Raw genomic sequence first — 21,955 nt, 5'->3', positions numbered from 1 at the left:
CCAGCTCCACCCTCCAAGGCAGTCTTCTTACCTTTCAATCTCACCACTCTGCACAGCCCCTCAAAGGGTTTCGCAGTGACAGGTTAACTGCGAGGTCCTCAGCGTTAGCCCAGGGCATCCTCTCCCTGGCTCCCCAGCTCCCTCCCACACCTGCCCCAGCTCTGTCCTGGCAGCAGCTCTGGACCCCGCGCCAGCAAGGCGTTCCCAGACTCCTCCTCCTCCCAGCCCAGGGCAGGAAGAATCCCCTTTGCCTCAAGACCCAGACCAGCTCCTCAGGAAGCCCCCCAGGACCCTCCAGTGGGAGGATGCTCCGTTCTAGGCCCCGAGCAACCACACCGCCTCCGCCAGGTAAGCTCGCCTGCTCGGTGTGCAGCTGTGTGCTCCTGCAAGAAGGATCTTTCACACACATGGTTGACTCCTGGCTCCCAGGACACGGGCCAAGGCCAAGGACACTGTCCGCGAGTGGCCTTCAACTTCTGAGTTCCTTGAAGACAGACACCACGTTGTGTTTGTTTCCTTTCACTTCTGGATTTTCAACACAAGTATCTGAGCCCCATTACAGGCTCAGGGACGTGACCAAAAGGACCAGCCCCTGCCCTCAGGCTCTCAACAACCTTGCCTTCTGCCCAGGGAAGACGGGCAGTGAACAAGTAGGCCTGGAAAGGAGCATGAAAATTCCAGGAAGCGGTAAATGCTTCACGTAAAATCAGAGTGTGAGGCATCCTCTGTTCCCTTTATAAGATCTTGAACAATTCTATCACTGTGGAGCGCTCCCTTGGACATATTTAGATCAGCTGGAGGAAACTGATTTACATTTTAAAGAGAAATTAAAATGTTTTGAATAAAACTAAGAGTTTTCCCTTTTAAGAGAGAAATATTCCTCTTCCATGAAAATTATTTTTTCCTTCCTTCTCAGACCTCCTGAGCTGTTTTCAAGCAAACAAAAATTAACACTGCAATAACTGGTAAAACGTTCACATCATGTTTAACCTGCTTTATAGTAAACAAGATCCTAATAATTATCTAGCGCACTGCATTTCTTTTCTTGTGATGAGGATTTTTAAGATCTTCTCCCTTAGCAACGTTCAAATACACAACACAGTATTACTAACTACAGTCACCATGCTGCATATTACATCCCTGTTACTTATTTATTGTACTGCATTTATTTTTCTTAATGGGTAGAAAAAGTTTCATATGCAAAATTACCTGAAGTTACTATATGAGATTTATGTCGCGAAAGACACCATTTTCTACTGTTTCTACTGTTTCTCATTTAAAGTTTTAGGGTTTATCTTGGCTCATGGAAGTTTTTTGAAATTAAAAGGAATTTCATGAAATTAAAATTAATGAACCTAAATAGTTCTACCCAGTTTAAACAGCTTGCCCTTTGGATTTAAGCGCTGATGACTCCAGCCAAAACAGAAACAGACAGCTCCACTCCACCTGGGTGTTTCATGGCCTGCACCCTGGCCTCCCTTCGCTGGCTGTCCTGGTGGTATCCACGTCTGTATTTCAGGTCCTCTGAGGGACTGGTTTTTGTTAGTTGCAATTCCCTGAAACAACTGCACCAAACAGGTACTCGATCATCACCTGTTAGTCTCCTGTTGACTGATTTATGCCCAGTTCTATCACTGTGCTGCTGGATTTGCAATCTCTCTGCAATCCCAGTCTCATTGGGTCCATAAAAACAAGTTAAAAGTGAAGTCTAGCAAAGCTTCTATGTGTTAAACACACTTGCTCTTATAAGGGATCGTATTTATCTCAGCTTGTTCAAGTGTTGGCCACACAGTATCTTAAGTCTTGAGAAATAGAGCAAGAGTGGTTAGTGATGGCTGAAGAGCCTGTTTGAAATCCACGCTTCCTAGACACATACACACTTTGTTTGGAGTATTTGAGAAATACACCACAAACTGCAGTGTGAAGAACTGTCTGCCGCCTGCGCTAACACATCTTTCCCATCTCGTGTTCCTGTGTCTCTGCTCTCTCCCTGACCAACCAACATTTTCCTTTTCCACAGCTCTCTGCATCATTCAGAGCAGTCAACTGGTGAAACACATACATTAGAACAGAGACGTGGGAGCATTTGTGAGAGGGGGTGAAAGAAAATGACTCTCTCGACTTTAGAATGTGCTTAAGGCAGTGTTCTTAACTCAACTCAGCTCCAGAGTCCTTTTCCCGCAGGTGCATCTCCTGGACTTCCCACAGCAGCACCAAGTGTAAACAAGGTAAGTTGTTTTCTCCAGAAGACTAGTGCAGCTCCTACTGGCCCATCAAGGCATGACTTCTTCACTTTCCTTTCCTCTGTGTGTGTGAGCGTGCGCGCACACACACGCACCCCTGCAAAGTGGACTTCTCAATTCGCTCTGGGAGGACGTGGGCTCTCCCTGTGCAGGAGCTGCTTTCTATTCCAGTCAGCAACCACTTGGGGAACAGTGAGGTCCTGAAGCCCAGCGTCTGGGGACATGTTCAGAGGTCAGCAATTCAAGGTAGATGGTAGATGAGGCATGATAGTGATGGAGAGTGACCCCTGACCCTTCTAGCGCTGAGCATCAATGCTGGCCTGCTCTGGAAGGCTCACTTCTCCTGGTCGGTGAACTCCTCTTGGACTACAGCCCAGCTAGGGCAGTGCCTGGCAAGGGGCAGGAGCTTTTAATAAGTGTTTGCTCTCTGCATTACTGAGTGGACCGGTGACTGTGTGAACCAAATGCAGAGCCGGGATGGACAGGAATGGAACTAGGGTAGTATGCTTTCCCAACACAAGTCGCTTTTTGATGATGATAAAACAGGCAGTCCTACGAACAACAACTGGACACAGCAGCCTTTACATGACAACTTGCTTGTTAGACCCAAAGGCAATCAAACTGAAAGGGAAAGGGGGAAGAAACACGCAACAATTATGACACATTTGTATACACCTGGGCATTTTCAGTCTTACAAATTTTTTTTTCAAAAAGAGCCATTTTTAGTGACAAATATTCAAAAAAGTCTGCCAGGCTTCTGGTACCTCAGCAATTCACACAAACGTGGCTTGTCCTGCAGCAACAGACAGAAACGGGGTCTCCCAGAGCGAAGGATACAGTGTCAGAGCGGAAACTGACAACTGTCCTTAAAGCATCCATGGAGCCTCTTCGGACCTTTGCAGTGAGGTGGGTCTAATAATAGATTTTGCTTAAAAGAACCTTAGTCGTATCCCAAGGATTTTTACAACCTCTGGATCCTATTCAAACCCCAAGCAACTCCTCCTCACTGAGTTGGTTAGGGGAGAAGGAAAAACAAAAACCAACCACCAAACTAACAAAAAGCTCCAGACAACTCTTGAGTCTATTACCCCTGGGCTTCTCCCCATGGGAACTTCCTGCAGAGCTGAGGGTGGGAAGGGGGCGGGGCTGAGATGCCCTCTTCTCCTCCAGGTCCTGTCTTTCCAAAAGGAGTGCCTGGGGGGCTCCCCTAGGACACCTCCTTCCCACCTGAGCTGTCACTCTATTCTGCTCCACAACATCCCTCACCACCTGCCCCTCCCTAAACAGGAGGAGTAACAAGGAACAGAAACCTGATCATTTTTGGAAAAGGTGTTCCACCCAAATCCCTACATACCTGGTCTCCTTAGCACAGCTTTCTTCCCCAAAATATTCATATGCAAGGTGTGGCAGCCCCCCACCAACCCCAACCCACCCCGCCCCCACCCCGTCCCCACCTCCCCACCAGCTGCCAACTGTGAAAACTATGTTTATTTTTTAGAGGAGGAAATCATCAGTACACGAAAAAGGGGGCAAAACACCCAGTCCTAGGCCTGAGGCTAACCCAAGTCAGAGCGCGCTGGGAGCTCTGTGCTCTCCCCATCTTCAGTTCACGGCCAACCTGCATCTGTTTCAGCAAGTAAAATGTCCACACCTAACACATCTCAGGGCAGCCGGGGAGCCACCCTTGCCCAGACCACCACGTCCCTCCCCAACCGCATCTATCAATCAGTCAGCACCCTCAGGTGGGGTCCCGGGGAAGGCAGATACCTGGGAGCTCACGTTCCGGTCAGACTAGGGGAGGCCAACAGGATGAGGGGGTCAGCTGGGAGTCCAGTGTCCACGCCCCACCGTCCTATCAGGTCAACCTGCAGGCAGGGGCAGAGCCCGCCGCCATCGGCCGGAGCCCGCCAGAACGTGCGAGAGGCCGCTGGGCCACGCGGCCCGCGTGGACTGACCATGGCCCGGGAGGTGGGATCGCGGGTGGAGCAGCCAAACACAAAAGACACGATCGCACACCCAGGAGCTGTACCCTAAAGGCGCCCAGGCGAGCAGTGAGCCCGGACAAGTTCCGGCCTAGAGGAGGGGTTGGACCCCGGTACCCGGGAGGCGCAGGTTGGCCGGGGCTGGGGAGTGAGTGGCAGATGGGAGCAGGAAGCCGAAACAGCAGGGAAGAGTCTGCCGGGAGAAGGCGCGGCGGAAACGCTGTTCCCCGTCGAGAAGCAGACAAAGGCTCGGGTGCGCACGCGGTATACGGCGGCGCCGGAGACCCGTGCTTTGGGCCGCGGGAAGCCGCGCCCGAGCCGGCCGGCGCCGGAGTTGCTTGGTGCCCCGCGGGCGCGACCTCCCTCCCCGCCCCGCCCCGCCTCGGGTCTCCCGTCCTCACCTCGCTCGCCCTCCATCCAAGACAACGGCGACCCCCTCCTCTGTGCACCCGGCGCCTCTTCCCTTAACGTCTCCCGCCTCCTGCCTTCTAGCAAATCTATGCCTTGACGATTCTGCTCAGTCTAGTCCCCCTCCCCCGTGACACGCCTTCTGCCACCCCTGCTCCAGCGCGGTCTCAGCCCCGCTCCCAGAGCTGGGGAGGCGGAATGGTCGTGGTCCTCCCGGGGGTCCGGACCGGCGGCGCCTTTCTCCTCCGCCCTAAAGCCTCATTGTCCTTTCCTCTACCAACCTGAGTACGAGCTAAGCCCCAGAATCTAGAGAAAGTGGACCCTTCGCGGAGGCGCACCCATTTCCACACGGCTAGTCCACGCACTGGGGTTCGGCGGTGGAGCGGCCGGGCTCAGGCACCGAACCCGGGTAACAGCGAGTGCCTTCACTTTAGGGAGCGCGGGGTTCCGGGGCCCTGGCCTGCCCTCACCCAGCCAGAGGACTCAGCGGGCGGGACCCCCAAGGATGCGCGTTTACTCCAGCCGAGTGTTCCTAGGCTGAAGGGAGAGGAGCCTGGCGTAAGCGGTCACAGAGTTGAGAGTACAAAGACGTGCAGGGCAAGTGTGGCCAGAAACAGCACCGGGGCCCCAAAGCGGGCAGCAGGTCCCGTTCTAAACGCGCGGCTCCCACCGCTCTCCCAGATCACCCTTCCCCCACATGCACGCGAAGCCTGGGAAACCCCGGTGTCCCGGCGCTGGCCCAGGCTCCCGAGCCGCCAATGTGCTTCCAGTCCCCCGCCCTCCAGAGAAGCCCGCTGGCCAGCAAACGCCCCGGGCACACGCACCCTGCCCGCCGTCCACCGCGGGGAATGGGGAGCTAGACACTTACTGGGGCTCAGGAAACACTCCGTCAACCTTCGGAAGCAGCTCGCATTATTAGAAGATCCATCTTCCATGTCGGAGCCGAAGAGCAGCGGGGACGCGGCGGCGAGGGCGGCGCCGGCGTCTCGGGGCCGCAGCGGAGTTCGGCCGCCGCCGCCTGCGCTGGGGCCGGGGCAGCCCCCGCTAGCTCCTGGGAAGCCGTGGGAGCCCACGCGGCAGGCAGCCGGGCCGAGCGGGAGCCGGGGCGGCGGCGGCGGCCGGGGCCCGGCGCGTGCTGGGAGCAGCAATCCCTGGAGCGCAGGAGAGAGGAAGAGCCGCCGCCGCCCGCCGCCGCTGCCACCGCCGCCGCGGTGACTACTGCCGGGGGGAACGCTCAAGGGAGCTGCCTCTTGTCCTCCTCCTCCTCCTCCGCCAGCATCGCCGCCGCCTCCTCGAGCCGGCGCCGCCGCCGCCGCTGCGCCCTCCCTTCCTGGGAGACGCACGGGGAGGTGAAAGGCAGATGAGGAGGGGAGAAGAGAAGGAGGGGCCGGGGGGGGCGGCGGCCAGAAGTAAAAGGAAGATGGATTGGAGGAACGGACCGGGGAGAAGGCGAGCGCGAAGGGAGCGCGGGCTGCGACCCAGCCTTCGCCGCCGCGCGCAGACTGAGAGCCGGGGCCCCCAGCGGAGCTGGCGCGACCTGCGGAGGAGGGGGGCGGGCGTGGGGGTGCGACACTCTCGGCCCGACCACGGCTAGGCTGCTCGTGGGCCGGGCCCGGGCCCGCCCCGCCCCCCCCGCCGGCCGCCCTGCGCCCGGGCTCCGGGCGGAGTTTGCCGGGGCCGAAGCCGGGCTTGTCCCCAGCCGCAGGCAGGGGGGCCTGGGGGCGGGGAGCGAGCGGCTCTTCGGGGCCGGCCATGACCCTCCTCCTCTGGCCGCCGGTGGGGGCCGGCCACCGGCAGGAGGGGCGCGTCACGGGCCGGGACTCGGCGGGCTCCGCCCCCGCAGGACCAGCTCTCCCGGGCCGGTCGACCCGATCGTCAGTCTACTCAGTCCTTCGTTCTGGTCTTCCGCGCCCCTCTCGGCCCAATCTTCATATCGTGTTCCGCACTGGATGCGGGAGGACCTGGGGCCGGGGGCGAGTCCCGCGCGGCGGGGCCTGGCTGCAGGCTGGCGCGCGCAATCGGCGTGCTCCCGGCTGGGGCGAGGGGCTGCAGAAACGCTGCCTGCAAGCGTGGTGTGGTTTGTGTGCGCTCCGGTGGCTGAGCCTCAGCGACTGCTCGAAAGCAGCGGAGAAAAGCGCTGCAGTGCCGCGGCCCGTGGAGGCGGCGGCGGCGGCTGCAGAAGACGCCCACTGGCGGAGCGGGCGCTCCCCACGCCGCTGCCGCCCGCGCCCACGTAGCGCGCCCCGCAGCGACTCGGCCCCACGGCGCCAGGCCCCGCTCCCCGGCGGCCCTCTGCGGACAGTGTGCGCCACGGGCCAGGGCAGGAGGGCCGCGAAACGCCTGCGTTTCTATGAGGCGTCCTCACATCTGGGTCTGTTGTTCCGAATTCGAAACCCGCCGCCCGGCAGCTGCTCCAGCTGTACACTGCTGGGCGAGCCCCGGCGGCCTGTTCCTTGCCCGAGCCAGGCAACTCTCCTGATGGCGGGCCAGCAGTTCCAACTGAGCTGTGCTCAGAGCTTCCCGGAGAGTGCAAACTCAAAGACGTTTGATTGGAGTTTCCGTCAAGGCACAATATTTCCAAATAAACTAAGGCTTAAAAAGACGGTTCATCCCCAAGAATCCCTTTCCGATGCTCATTGTATAAGGAAGTTCGTGTGCACAACCCAGTTTGCCCCGGTGAGGTTAGAGAATGGAAAAGGCAAACTATGGCTAAAAAAATAAAAACTGGGAGATCATGGCCCCAAAGCCCTGAGGACCACCTCCTCACCTGTGGCTTTCTTGTACAACGACCCACTCCCTGTTTCCCCAGCCCTAATCCAGAGGGTTGCTACTGCAGGAAGATTTGCGGCTTCACGGGCGCTCAGAACACCGAGCCGCCAGAAGTTTGGAAAGTTGGGAGCGCGGAGCGCAAGGATGCGCAGGTGTCTGTGTTGGGCAGGCGCGCTGCAGAGCCACCACAGCGCGCAGGGTCCGAGTTGGGGCGGAGGCCTGCTGCACCCTGGGTGGGACGGATTATCCAGACTCCCTAGACTAGGTCACCTTCCCAAGACTGGAGACGCGCGCCGAAGCCCAGCTTCCGCGAAGGTCGAGGGGGTCACCAGAGCGCGAGGCGTGCGCGGCAGTAGAGACGATCCGCTGACGCAGGGCCCGGGGCCCCGGTGTGCGCTTGGCCGCGGGGTCTTTTCTCGCCCTCCGAGTTTTCTTCTCACCGTCCAGTTCTGGAGTGTTTTTCATTTTGAAGCGTACTCCAGATTCTCCCCAAGTCTGCTTTTCCCCACACCCATCCAAACACCCACAGTGGAAGAGAGCTTATTTGCATTTGCACCAAACTGGGCAGGTGGAGCGCCTGGGAGGCAGTGCGACTCCCCTCCCTCAGCGAAGTCCCCAGGCGTTTCCGCGACTGCGAGGCTGATTTGGAGCATCGCGCGTGACGGGCGCTAGTCCTGGCACTCACTGGATCAGACTCCCTAACTTTCCCGAACAAGAAAAAGATTCTGGTAGCTCTCACCTTACTAAGTGGGGTTTTGCCGTTGCCTTTGCAGTTTTTTCCCCCACTGTGAAGAAAAAATTAGCACGACTGAGCTGTGCTTCCTAGTCTGCTGCTGCATCCTCCAGGCTGACTTGTCCGGGCCGCGCAGCCCCGACACCTGTTACTTTCCTGGGAGTCTGGAATCCGCGCGGGCTGCGCACTTGGCCCCGCAGGGAGGGTCTCCGGGGCAGCTCACAGGTTTGGGGAGGACGTGTTTCTCCTTGGAGTGTTTACTCATCACTCATTTACAGGCAAAATGTTTCTACTTGTCGTTTAAGTTTCTTTAGTTGCCTTTTGGAGTCATTAAAGTGACTCCAGTTTCAAGAAAATTTACGTTTAACTTGAATATAAACCTCCATAGGAGCGCGGGGCGCCAGGAGCTGGGCAGAAAACGTCAAGTATGTGTTCCCCGGGTCTTTGTTAAATCAGGAGGCAAACTTTAGAATTCTCAGTAACCCTTTTCTGGAATCAACTTCTTTCTATTTTTCTTCCTTCTTTTCTCCAAATGTTTGCTGGGAGGCACACATTTCCTGGACAAATTAAAAATGACACAGCATGACAACGGAAAAGGACCACATTTAGGAGGAGTTTTACTGGCTATCGGTTATACTTGCTCAGTGTTCTCCTTACTTAATACTGGAGTCCACTTCCGTTAATACAAGCCTGATACGCACCCAGGCAGTGTTTCTTTCTTCATGAAATATTGTTTACTCGAAGATGTAAATTACAAACACATAGATATAAAGGCGCTGTCACTCACCCTGTGTTCAGGTGTCGCAACACCTGTAGAATGTGCTTCTTGCAGATTCTTTTCCTTCGCTTTGAGCTTCCTTACTGATGTATCAGAAGAGGGAGAAAACTGTCACTAAACGTTTGTTATTCCAAACCTTTTAGGAATAAACACATTGCCTCATGATTAAGTCAATTCTGCACTGATAGTCCCCATAAAACTTGCGATTTAGTTATATGTCCAAATGTGCTCAGATTTCAACACAGTTTAAGTACAACTGAAATTACCAGTTGTTAACTCCAGGAGCCTGGGAGGAGCAACAGCGCAAACTCACACCACCACTGTGGGCCCTCTGCGAAATGAACAGTTTTCCTCATTCTCATTGGAAGGACTGCCAGCCCACCCTGCAAAGACTAAAAACTAAAAGAATATGAAGAGGACGGCTCACACCGGGAAAGGTGCCAAAATTATGATGATCATTACTAGTAGTTCAACATTTTCAAAGAATAGAAAGCATTTGTCTCTGGCGTTTACCAAGGAAAATGACCAAGAAAGAATGTACTTTGGGAATGAAATCTTATGTTAGTGGACCTGTGCAACCATAACTATGTCTAAATTCTCCAAGTATTCTTCTACGTATTGTTATTTTAAATTAGCTGAATTCTATATTACTTGTAATATTTTATGCATAATAATTCACATATAGAGGAAACAATATCTGCCTGATTATTATGTAATCTGAAAGATACGTTCTTAAAAACATTTTAAAACATGGGTCAAGGAAGAGCCTAGGAAATTTTAAAATGTTGATCTCATAAAATCATAAAATTTCTTTATGACAATTTAATCATGCACCCCTTTTAATAGTCTAAGAGTTAGGTTTACAATACATACGGTTAATATTTTATGAATTCTTGGGTCAACATGTGGGCCTATGTCTTAATTGATTTTATTTTACAACTTCTAATATTAGTACTTATAGCTGTAAATTTTACATTGCTGGTTCTTGAATAATTCGTTTTCTCTTTTAAAACGCTAGCAACCTTTCTTTATAAAGATCTAAAATAAAGATTGATTAAATATTAAACTCATCTACTTATACAGATAAGGTCTATAAAAAGATGTTCTTTTTACCTTTGTTTTTAATGTTTGTGACTTTAAAATACATAGTTATTTGAGCAAAATAATTCATAAACAAGTGTCTGCTGCTCCCCAGCTCAAAAGAAACATGTGAGTTTTACATACCAGACTTTTCAATTTAATTGCTAGTAAATTAGCAACATATATTATATCACACAAACTCCCTGCATTCTAATAAAATAATTTAATCCTTGTCTAGTGTGTTAAAAATGAAGTTCAGCTGCCAGGCGCTAATTCATAGCCGTGAAGACTACTCGTCCTAGAGCTTCCTTTCCCAAAGCCTCCTTTAATTTTCCTCATCCCCAGTCGCATCACAGCTTTGTCATCTCAACTCCTGGAGCTGATGTATTTTACCTGCATATATGAGTGTGTTGCATTAAGCCTCCTAGAAAATGTAACGCACATGTAATTTGCATTGACAATTCTTTATATCGAGATCACGATCACCAGTCACAGCCTTTCATAAAGGCTAGCACACAAGAGCCAACGTTTCCTCCCCTAGTCACCTGCCTGCTAACTGGTTACAAATTTCTATCAGCATTGATGTTAACAAATCCTAACTAAAGTGAGGGATGCATTCTTACAGCAGTGCTGCACTCAGGCCTAAAAACAGGGGGCCTGATAAGAAGAAGAAAAATATCATAAAGTCAACAAGCTGAGTGGGACAGCCTTGGCAATAGACCAGAGCTGACAAAAACAGCTTCTTCAGCCCTAACATTCCTAAATCTGCAGTTTCAATTAAATTATTTTTATGAATTCAACAAATTCACTAAAACTACAATTTTCTTATTGCTTTATGTTGTTAAACAACTAAAAACCAGTACAGGTTATATTATGTTATTCTTCATTTAAAAAATATCAAAATCGTGTTTAGTGTTTAATGTTTAATGAGAATGTTTTTGATAATAGGCCAATTGTTAAAACACGAATATTCCAGACAAATACTTTTAAGCGTTCATAACTTCTGAAAAGGGGTTTGTGTGTTTCTTGATGAATAAGATCCAAGTAGAAAATTTCATTAATCAAAAGCAAACCAGTTAATTCCTTCATGAACACAAGCTTTGCCGAATGGCTGTTGAGGGTCCGGCCCCAGGATAGCGGTGTTACAAGGCCGGCCAAGGTTACACAGTCAGCACGAAGTCCTGTGACAACCCTGGGAGCATGTCCTCTCTTACAGAACACCACCATGTTATGATACAGAACTAAATTTTGAAGATGTTGCCATTTTTTAAATATTGAATTCACTTTATTTTTTATTTTATTTTATTTATTTGGGGGGAGAGGTAATTAGGTTTACTAATTTTTTTATTTTTGGAGGACGTACTGAGGATTGAACCCAGGACCTTTCTGCATGCTAAGCATGCGCTCTATCACTGAGCTACACCGTCCCCTCTCAGATTCACTTTAGAAGCTCACTGAAATGTGCAAAATGCTGAAGCAATTTTCATTTCTCAAACACACACAAATTAGACTACAGCCCTGAGTTCCAGTTAAACAGCCAACACCTTCGTCAAGCTTTTACAAGTCAGATGTACCCATTTCCTTTGAGGCTATTTTAAGAGTCAAACAGAAGCAGAATGAGAGAAATATTTATATATAATTCTATAAATAAAAGGCCTAAAGGAAAGAAATACTTTAAGAGAATCAAAGTCCATTCAAAGCATTTAAGTAGAAAGTGACCACAGGGGCATTCGGGATAAAAAGGACGAGCTAGGAAGGGCTCCAGACAACTTAGCCCGTGTCCACCTGCCATACAAAGAGGAGAGAGGCTCGTAAAAGATTGTCAAAATCCCCACTGCGTCTGTCCCCCCATGACGAATACCTTTAGTGCCCACACAAATTATTGTGTGATGCTTGAATTGTATGTTGTTAAAGTCATTTGAAACAAGCAGGTCTTCAACTGTAGCTTGGGAATCCTTTTCTTGCATACGTTATTTTAATAGCCATGGTTTTACCATGAGCCTTGACATCTACATGAAGGGGTCTGAAGCATTTACGGGAAAAAGCAGAACTGTTGACTTACAGATTTGTCTCAAACAAGGATTGAAATGGCTCATTTCATCCAGAGAATGCATTCCTTTCTTTCATAAGAAAGAAAGAAAGAAAGAGAGAAAGAGAGAAAGAGAGAAAGAGAGAAAGGGAGAAAGGGAGAAAGGGAGAAAGGGAGGAAGGGAGGAAGGGAGGAAGGGAGGAAGGGAGGAAGGGAGGAAGGGAGGAAGGGAGGAAGGGAGGAAGGGAGGAAGCACGGCCTGGCCTGGAAATGAGAGGCCTGGACCAGGCCTGGATGGACATTTGAGGTCGTGCAGCACAGGCCGTGATCATTCACACCAGTGAGTTGTTCTGACATCAGGTCCTGACTTAGAAAGACAGGTTCCCTGAGTTCCTCTCATGAAAGTGCCCAAAGGAGAACAGAGATGGAGAGAAAGCCCCGGGCTGCTGACGCGCCCCAGGGACAGGAGCCCCCCAGGCCCAGACAGCTCTTCCCAGGACTTGGGGTTCTGACACAAAAGGCCCTTGCCTAGACTGCGCCAGCCTCCTTGCTGGCGCGCACCACCCAGCCTGTCAAAGCAACACGTTGTGAGCCATTGCTAGAGCTTCGTGTATTAAACCTTCCGAAAAGACCCTTATCACAAAAAGTAGCTCACAAAAGTCAAAAGGTAGGCAGCCCTGTTCTTTCAGCCTCACTGGCTGTCTGTGTGCCTTGACAGACAGCCAGAGATGGGTAGTTGAGACAACATATCTTCCACAATCTCTGGACAAATTCATTTTGTTTCCTTGAGATGCTGGGGCTTGATACCTGTGTTTTATCTTCTGCACTAATTCATACTGTAGTCATCAACAAAAGCAAGGTTGAGAAGTGGAGTTTCCTCCCGGGGGCCCATCTGCACCCACATTATGCTCCTGATCTTTGAGCAGGGACATGGTAGGACTTCCTTGTTTCAGACAGGATCTTTTTAGGAGAGTGCTAGCCAAGCACCCGGAGGTCCCCTGAGTTCAAAGCTGCCTCTTCACTGATCCAGGTCTCCGGTTAGCTTTTTGCTCTCTACTGATGTGTGGGAAAATTCCCTTTTCTCCTTTGCTCTCCAGCACTCCATTCTGGTAGATGTTTCCATGGGAAGTTTCCAGTTTCTTCACCCAGGAGTCTTGTGTTCCTGGCAGATTATCCTGTACTATGCTCACTGGGCTTCAAAACAATCCCACATAACAATGCTTGTGCCATTCAAATGACCCACCATCACTGCTCAGTAACAAAAAACACCTATTGAGCATATCAACCCTAGCTGAAAAAACAGACTAAAAAGCCAGCATATCCTCTTGATTGGAAATCTCCACAGTAAATCTCCATTTTACTTTTCTTTCATCTGCTTGTACTGAGATCTTCCAGCTGACGACCATGACTATGACCAACAAGGCGAACGCCATCTTTCCAGAAGAACACACCAAGGCTAAGAGGTGCTAAATAATTTGTTGGTTTTGCTTTCCATGTCACATTGGTTGTTTTTCAAAGGACCCACCTGGCCAGAGCCCAAGTCTGTGGTTGAGCTGGGCAGGAAGGGAGTATCTGGAGGCTGCGTTTGCTCAAGCTGCGCCACCTGGCTGAGGGCCAGGAAAAGAATCCTGCAGCACGTGCATGGTTAGGGAGGCTCCTGGGGAATCAGAGACAGAGTGCTTCAGATGAGCAAGTCACCTGCACGTTCTGTGTAGGGTTTGTCCATCTTCTCCTTCCAAAGGGTCTGAGCGTGGGCCTCTGGTGCTGACCTGGGACTCTTGGTCCAACGACATGTGTAGACCAACATATATGGTGTATAGACTGACGTAAGGCCTATAGACCTACTACACTTCTTAACGTGAGTCACCAAAACATGCATTTGAATGAAATACAGAAAACAAAGGGTGGCTTTAAGGCAATCATATCATAGCTGCCGTTCAGCTGCTATGTTCCTATCCGTAGTGTAAACTCCTGACCACAAGTGCTCTGAGAATTATAATGGAACATCATCGACTCAGACACAACTCATTTGATAACAAACTTTTAGAAATGTTAATGTGCATTCTGAAAGATTCTCCAACTTGATTAAAAAATGGATTTGGACAATTAAAATCAAGTTAAAATGACTGTGACTTTTATCTGATAATCTTATATAATTGAGAAATAAACCATGACACAGTCACCTTAATTTAAATGTTTCCTACATTCCTTCCTTATTCTTTGTTTCTGGAGTGACCCAGAAGTAGTGGCATCATTTCTGGGGAGGCTGCTCAGGTTAGAGGTGGTAGAGAGGGCTTACAACTCCTGGGGTCTTAGACAACCCTAACTGCCAGCATTAAACACACCTTAGGTGAGAAACAAGAATGGGGATAAATGTAAGCAAACAAATTGAGAAGTTACAGTGGTGTGGAGACCTTTAGATGAATTATGGTAGAGCCCCAGTGGAAGAAGGAGACCTCAATCATATATTACCTTACAGCTGGGAGGTGTCTCTGCTGATCACAGCCCACAGCCTTCTTGCAAACTGTTAGAATCTTAACAACTGGACACTATATACCCATGACTCACGTTTATCTGGTCCACCTTTCACATTAGGCTACACTAGTAAAGAGATGGATTTCAGAGGTTTTCAATGTATCAATATTGAATCACCCTTTTTTGGCAAGAAGTTCGCTATTTTTGAGGAATAAAGAGTAAACAATCTTCGTTGTAAATTCCCAAAGTCTACTTGTTTTTTTGAATATCATCCAATGATTGGCTACAGTGAAACCCTCTTCTGTTTTTTAACTACTGTGATTAAGTTTTCCTAACCCATTTTTCCCAAGACTGGGAAAGTTGCAAATTTTATTTTTTAGGGATACAATGAGCATGATACCTCAGGAATGATCACGAAGAACACAGAGCCCCTGAAGAGTGTAAATTCAGCCCAGGTACTTGTGCTCACTCCCCCCAACTTGAGAACTGAGCACGTACCATTCACACAGCACCAGTGAATTATGTCAGCCCAGGGGGAGAGAACAGACTGCTCACTCTGCCGCCTTCATGTTGACTATTTTCTGTGTCTCTCCGTGAATGTGTTCATTATGGCCTCACGCAAAGACTCAGTTAATTTACTCCCATAACTGCTCACAGCTGACCTCAGACCTTTCATGGGCTAGGATTTAAGCCTGACAAAAAGCAGCTCCAGAAGGCAAATTAGGGCTTTTGATTTCCCCCTTAGGTGTGTGCTGTGTGCTTCCTTCTCTAAGGCAGGACGTCGCTCACACTCAGTACTTCCAGATTTTTGTGTTGATGAAGGCGAGGTTATTTTAAAGAGGGCTCAATTAAAATGCTCTTCTGATAGAAAAGCAAGCTTCAACATTAAACAGCCCAAGTTTATAGCTGGATCAGTATGTATACTATGAAACTCTATCTGTTTTCAGTCAAATCTTATTTCTTAAGTAATTATAAAATACAGATGAAATCCAATTTTATGTTCTGAACTCTGACTTAAACAAACCTAATGTAAAGTTTCCAGAAGAGAGATCAATACAAGGATAGATTTGTGACTCACTTAAAACACCCCTTTGAATCTTGCATTTAGTTTGATTTTAGTTATAAAAAAGATTTTCACAAAGCTTATCAGAAACTCATTCATTGCATAAAGCTATGCATTACTCATCTATTTGGGTCAATGTCCAAAGCAATGGCTTTTTCTTGACCAAAGCCTTTTAACATAACTCCAGCAATCCACTGTGGCCACTGGAGTTGCCAGTCTTCACTGGATACGAGAGAGTCTTCCCCCCACATCTCCCTTTACAAAGGATTAAAATAAGGTAACAGCACTGGGCCCACACTGCTCACAGCAGTTAAACCTGGAACTAAACACTTAACACACCCCAGAAGTGTCATTTCTAGGTGAATTCATCCAGAATATAGTCACCAAGCACTGTATAATTCTGAAGAAAGCAGAATTAGTGAAATTTTTAATAAATTTTTTCAAATCTTGTATTTACTTTATCAAATTCACATTTTACCAGAAAACATTACAGAGCAGAAGCACCCTCACGGCTCCTGGGCACCGGGATGGTGGCCCTGCGGCAGCCCTGCTGGCGGGCAGGATGGAGTGTGAAGTATGTGTGGTGGGGCAAATCTTAATGGGAAAGTGAGAGTGTAGATGCACAATCACAAAATACAAATGGAGAGTTTTGCAATAACAGAAAAATCCAAAATTAGCATAAGTGTTTCAAAAGTAGAGCAAATTCTATGACTGTCATAAAAGTTTGCCTCCAAAAAGCCCAAACCAATGGCGATACGTGAGGCTTCAGTGGCGAAGTATCCAAACAGGGTCTACAAATCATGGTCTATTTGTTGACTAAGGAGTCACCAAGCACAGCAAACTCTGAAGACAATGCACCTTTATCAGTACGTAAAGGAGACAGAAGGAAGGGGAAAGGATGTGCACCTTCACAAGTGGAAGTGAAATAGATTCCTGACTAGTTTGCAACCTCTCCCAGCGCATTTACACAGAATTTGATTTACAAAAGTCAGCATCGCAGATCAGGAATCTGGAACCCCATTGTGATGCAAACTATTCCAAAATAAGGAAAGCATAGCAGTTAAATATCTGTAATGGCTTCTCTCAAGCCAAAGCACGACTGGCTTTGTTAGACTACTGTAGCTTCTCTGTCAGTTCTGGAGAGACAAGGGTTAACACTCAGGTCCTCAAAGAGCAGGCGTTACTCTGTTGTGGTGGCAAGAGGGCCCCTCGGAGCGCTCAGACCTCCACCCCCAACTCCAGCCTCTTCAACCACCTCTGGCTCCAAAGAATCAGGCTCCGTGTTTACCTGACTTCCTCTTACTTTACACAGCATTAGTTTCAGCTGTTAGGAACTCTCTCTTCGCACTTCCATTTTTGTTTGTTTTCTTATGTTCTATGACGTGTTCCCAGTGCCTTTGTCTTCAGTCTTTCCTCTTTCATATTGAAGATGTGTCCTTCTACACATTCCCCCTGAATTGAGATTTGGGGGGTCCCACAGACTTCAAAATAAAACATTCCCCCTTTCATGCATTTCTACATTCCTACTTTTAGTTTTAATATCCTCTTTGATGCATCTGAGCAAATTCCAAGTAATGAAGAAGATTTCTAGCCACGTTATTACTACTTTATTGTTTTGGACTGTAGTAAAAGCATATGACCTGTAAAATATCTAATTTTACATTTTAATTCAAGTATTCTTTGTGTCCATGTGTATGCTCGACCTTTACAAAGGCCAGGCAGGGAAGGAGAACCTGAGCTGGGCAGGGTCACACAGAAGCAGACTCATGTCTTTGTTCTGGAGACAAACTGCCAGGTTCAAATCTTGCTTATCCCTCCTTCCAGATTCCAGATGTGTGTACAGACAAAATACAGAGCTTCTCTGAGTGTCGTCTTCCACCCTCTAAGTGGAAAGAATACTAGTACTCACCTCCTAATGCTGCTGTGAGAATCATGGAAGATTATGTGTGTAAAATGCTTAGCACAGTGCCTGGCATGTCGTAAGCACTCAACAGAAAGAAGGGAGGGAAAGCAGGGAGGGAGGAAGGAAAGAAAGAGAGGGAGGGAGGGAGGAAGGAAGGAAGGGAGGGAGGAAGGAAGGAAGGAAGGAAGGAGGGGAAAGAAAGAAGAGAAAGAAATAAAGAAATTGGCCTCTGGAGTCAGAACAGCCTGGTTTTGAGTCCTAGCTGTGCCACAACCTGGCAGGTCTTTCAACTCACATGAGACGTAACTGTGAGGATTCAGAGAGAAAATTCATGGAAACCCCTAGACTGATGGGTGCCTAGCACAGAGCCAACGTCCAGTAACCAGGGCCTGCTGTTTTTATTAGGGCTATAAAAGGAGACATCTTGGACTGCCCTCGTTTTCAGCTAACAAGGTTTCAGCTTAACTGATTATTCTTGAGGGCCTAACCAGGCCGAAGAAAATCAATGACCTTGTCACCAAAGAAGGACAGAAGCCACCAGGACTCAAAGTGCCCAGAGACTCCTCTTCCAAACAAGACCACGGAGCAAGCAGAGTGTAGCCAGCTGTCTATGAACATTGTAACGCTAACTTCCAACACCAGCTTCCAACTGGGGACTTTTCATGTGTTTTGTGGGCGTCTCCCATCCCCAATCTGCAAAGATGGGAGAAGCACGCTTTCTGAGTGCCTTTTCCTTACCCACTCAGACCTCAGCCTCCTCTCTGAGTTTCAGTATTCAACATCCAGATGCCCACAGCACACACCAACCCACCACACCTAGGACCTTTCCTTCTGGGAAAAAGGATCAAAGTTTTCAAGCCTGAGTTTTTAGAATAAGTTATCTTAATGATAAGAAGAGAGGTGAAAACATCAAGATAATTGGATATTAAAAAAAATCAATGGTTTTCTCTATTTCTCTGTCTGCCCTAAACATATGGCTATAGGTTTTAATATGAATTTCCTATTCTGCAAATAGGCAACTCTTTGTATGTGTTTGACGGTCTGAGATTTAAATATCTGCTTTGTTTGCTTGTTTTTGTTTTAGAAGACATGTATTAAGTCAAAGAACCAAACCATAAAACTTCACAGTTCAGCACTGGAAAGTGTAAATAAAATCAGACTGCACTGGCAAGGCGTTAACGGTGCTTATGCACGCCTGGGTCTAAATAAGGGTTTACTTTGATTTCGTAAGAGTAAAGCATATTATTCTCTAAGTATTTTCCATGTATGGAGAAGGGGAAATAAGCCTTTAATATATTTAATTCAAACTTTTCTTGAGTGATTTGCATATTTAGTTAAAACAAGGTAATTTAAAACCAGATGTACGAACACTCTTGGGGTGCCCACGTGTGTGGTCACCCCCAGAGAAGATTTGCAAACTGGAAGGGACTCCCACCTCTTCCCACATCACCTCTATCAGGCCAGTGAGGAAAACCCAGAAGTGCTGGGTGAGGGGTTTCGGGGCTGCTTGCCCGCTCTCACCCCGCAGTACTGGGAAATCACTCGTGTATTCATTCAGCGAGTATGAACTGGGGGTCTGCTACACACCAGGTGTCATTCTAGGCACATGGGATACACAAGTGAACCAAACAGTTAAAAATCCCTGCCCTTGTGAACCTTATACTCCAGCATGGAGAATAGAAAGGAATAAATACCCTAAGTAACTCGACTGCTTAACATGGTGGATGTGGTGAGTGCAGGGAGAGGGGTCGGACTGGGCTCCCTAGGCCCTGTCGGAGGTGAGGGTGAGCCTGCGGGGAGTGGAGGGAAGGATGCTCAGGGACGGCCCGTGTGACGGCCCCACCGGAGCACGTGTGGCTTCTCAGGAAGGAGCCAGAACGTCAGAGTGCCTGGAGAAGATGGGGAGGGGAGGGGAGGCGCCGCAAGGGCCAGGAGGCAGAAAGGGGATGGTGCCCAGCTCATGCCAGCCCTCTTATGCCACTGACCTTGGTTTTCTTTCTTCATGAAATGGGGAAACTTCGGTGGACTCACGTGATCTGACTTCTGTTTTTAAAAAACTCATCTACATTTCACGTGTACACTTTTCTCCTGAGTTGTTCTAGAAGGGAGGGGGTGCAGGGGGACTGGCAGAGCGGCGCTCCACATCGGTGCTTCCCTCCTGTGTGTCGGGACAGGCCTGTGCCCTCGGGGTGAGGGGAGGCAGGCCTTCGGAGAGCCTGGCAGGTGACCAGGGGACCTCCAGGGCCATCTCCTCTGACAGGACGGGGACTAACTTACTGCCAAGAAGTGGAACTGCTCTGATAACAACTTTCAGAGAAAAAGTACAAAATCTTGCTTAAATTATTGACATTCTTCCTTCCTGTGATGGTTCATTTTACATGTCAATTTGCTGAGCCCAAACGTTTGGTCTGGAAGTTGTAGGAACAGCATCTTTTAGATGAGATGAACATTTAAACTGGTAGACTGGGGTCTCCTCTCTCTCTCCCCTGTCCCCAAACGGCATTTTTGGTTCTGTTTCTCTGGAGGTCACTTCCCCACGACTCCTTCCCTGTGGTTAAGCCTCATAGTCAAATCTTGCTCTTCTATATTTTTAGAAAATGTACCTGTATTATCTCTTAAGAAGCAATAACCTTTGGGGATTTCTTTTTAAAATTTAAACTGGAAGGATGAAAGCACAAATCTTCATAACCATTCTATTTAGACTCCAAAATAAAGTTATCAAAAATTGTCTCCCCTTCCTGTTTTCTTTCCAGTTTTCTCTGAAGCACTATGGTCTGTGCCAGCCCCCAGCCCCCGCCAGTGTCGGCTGCACATTTATCTCAAACCCCCTTGCAGTGCTTAGAGCACAACCCTCACCCACCCACACTCAGCTTTTCCCTCTCTCTTTTTCCCTTTGTACTAACAGGTTTTGCATATTAGCTCTCACCAAAAAAGAAAAAAAAAATCCTCTTTGAATGATAAATTAGCAAGCACATTCTTTTTCACATGTGGCAGAAATTCTACCCTAGCAACAGCCACCAAATCAACGGTCATCCACAAGGCTCTGGCCTGTTTTCTTCCAGAAAGAGATTTAGAACAGTCTAGAGATTTAAAACAGTCAGCCAGACTGTTCCAGATTCTTTTATGTTAAGGAGTGCATTAGGAGGTGAAAGAAGATGGGAGGTTGTCTAGGAAAAAAACCCCACTGAAATGATCTGTTTGGAACTTCAAAATGTTCGTAATAACATTACGTATGAAAGACGTTTTAAATAGCAGCATGCGGTCACTTCAGGCAGCCGTGGACCGCGGTGTCCGGGTTAAAGCGGCCTCGCTGGCCTTCATCTCAGCTTAACTCTGGAACAAGCTCACCGCATGGGGGGGGCCTTGAGGAGAAGGGGTGGGAAGAAGGGTGAGGTAATAGCTCTACTGGAAAACGAATTTAGGCAGATAAATCTTGGCTTAAGCTCAGATAACTTGATCCTTACCTTAATGGTCTTTATGCTATAGTAGCCTTAGGCACTAGCCAAAAAAAATAAATAGAGAGAGAGAGAGAGAGAGAGAAAGCACATGTGAGCCCCAGAGTTGATATAGAAAAGTTGAGAAGAACCTTCTCTCAGCCTTCCCACCAATCCCAGAGAAGGATATGGGACCAGAAAGGCTACCTGGAGAGGGAAAGTCTGGATTCTGACACAGCTCTCACCTGTCCCAGCCCTTGAGTGGGCTGCCTCCTCTTTCTGACAAAAACCCTCTAGAGATGCTGTCAACAAGGCAAAGTTGGTCTCCCAAAGCTGCCAAAGCGCATGAACGCCAAGGAAGTGCTTCACAGTCTCCTTAAGTGTAAGGCTATCCTATTTCACAGTTTGGAGAAATATATGTAGTACAGTTGCACCTATGAAATGGCTGATATTCAACTGGTTTTGAACTATAGAAATGGGATTTTACATGGTTTAGCCTTATATGTAGCTCTGTCCTCTTTCACTTTCCTTTAAAGACATGGTGCCACAAGATTTCACGTGTCCAATTTAGGGACACAGAGAGAAAAGTTTGGAAAGCGGCACTTCTGGAATAGTCTCCATCACACGGTCACCGTGGGTGACCCTGGGTACCCCTGATGGCTACTGCTGGTTATCACTACCCACGGTGGGCACTTCTGAGTACTACGGCTTACCCAGCATGGACACTGTGGAGTACTGTGGGTACCAATGGTGAGTACTCGTGGGCTCTGCTGGGGTTGTCAGGTGCACCACCGGGTACTGGGATGGAAACAAAAACGATTATGGATCTTGTTCTTTGGTTCTTCTCTTAAGCAGGGTAACATCTAACTGGAAAAAGTGAAAAAAAAAAAAACTCCACCATAAAATTTCTGCTCTACAGTTTAGGGAACAATACAGTAAAGAGCAAGAGACTTAAGGCCTATTACAGTATTTTGCAAATTCCAAAATTTAAGTGCGTTGCTGCAAGAAAGCAGAAGGATCATAGCTGAGCTGCAGCAACCCCCACTGCACAAACGAGG

The 21,955-nt window shown here is 48.5% G+C and overlaps 1 protein-coding gene across 6 annotated transcripts in view; it reads right to left on the bottom strand.

Annotated features, from left to right (window-relative positions):
* The window catches only part of PDE10A (phosphodiesterase 10A), a 531,531-nt gene that overhangs the window by 251,861 nt on the left and 257,715 nt on the right, over positions 1-21,955 (bottom strand). The window contains exon 1 of one of the 6 annotated variants that reach the window (XM_010976735.3): positions 5,502-6,402. The exons of the other annotated variants lie outside the window; for them this stretch is intronic. Within the exon in view, the coding sequence (XP_010975037.2) occupies positions 5,502-6,387 (886 nt within the window). The 5' untranslated portion in view covers positions 6,388-6,402. Of the gene's footprint in view, positions 1-5,501; positions 6,403-21,955 lie in introns of those variants that run through there. 6 annotated transcript variants of the gene reach the window in all.

This window comes from Camelus dromedarius, chromosome 6, assembly GCF_036321535.1.
Source record: "Camelus dromedarius isolate mCamDro1 chromosome 6, mCamDro1.pat, whole genome shotgun sequence".
Classification (NCBI taxonomy): domain Eukaryota; kingdom Metazoa; phylum Chordata; class Mammalia; order Artiodactyla; family Camelidae; genus Camelus; species Camelus dromedarius.
This window is presented reverse-complemented; position numbering and strand designations above follow the sequence as displayed.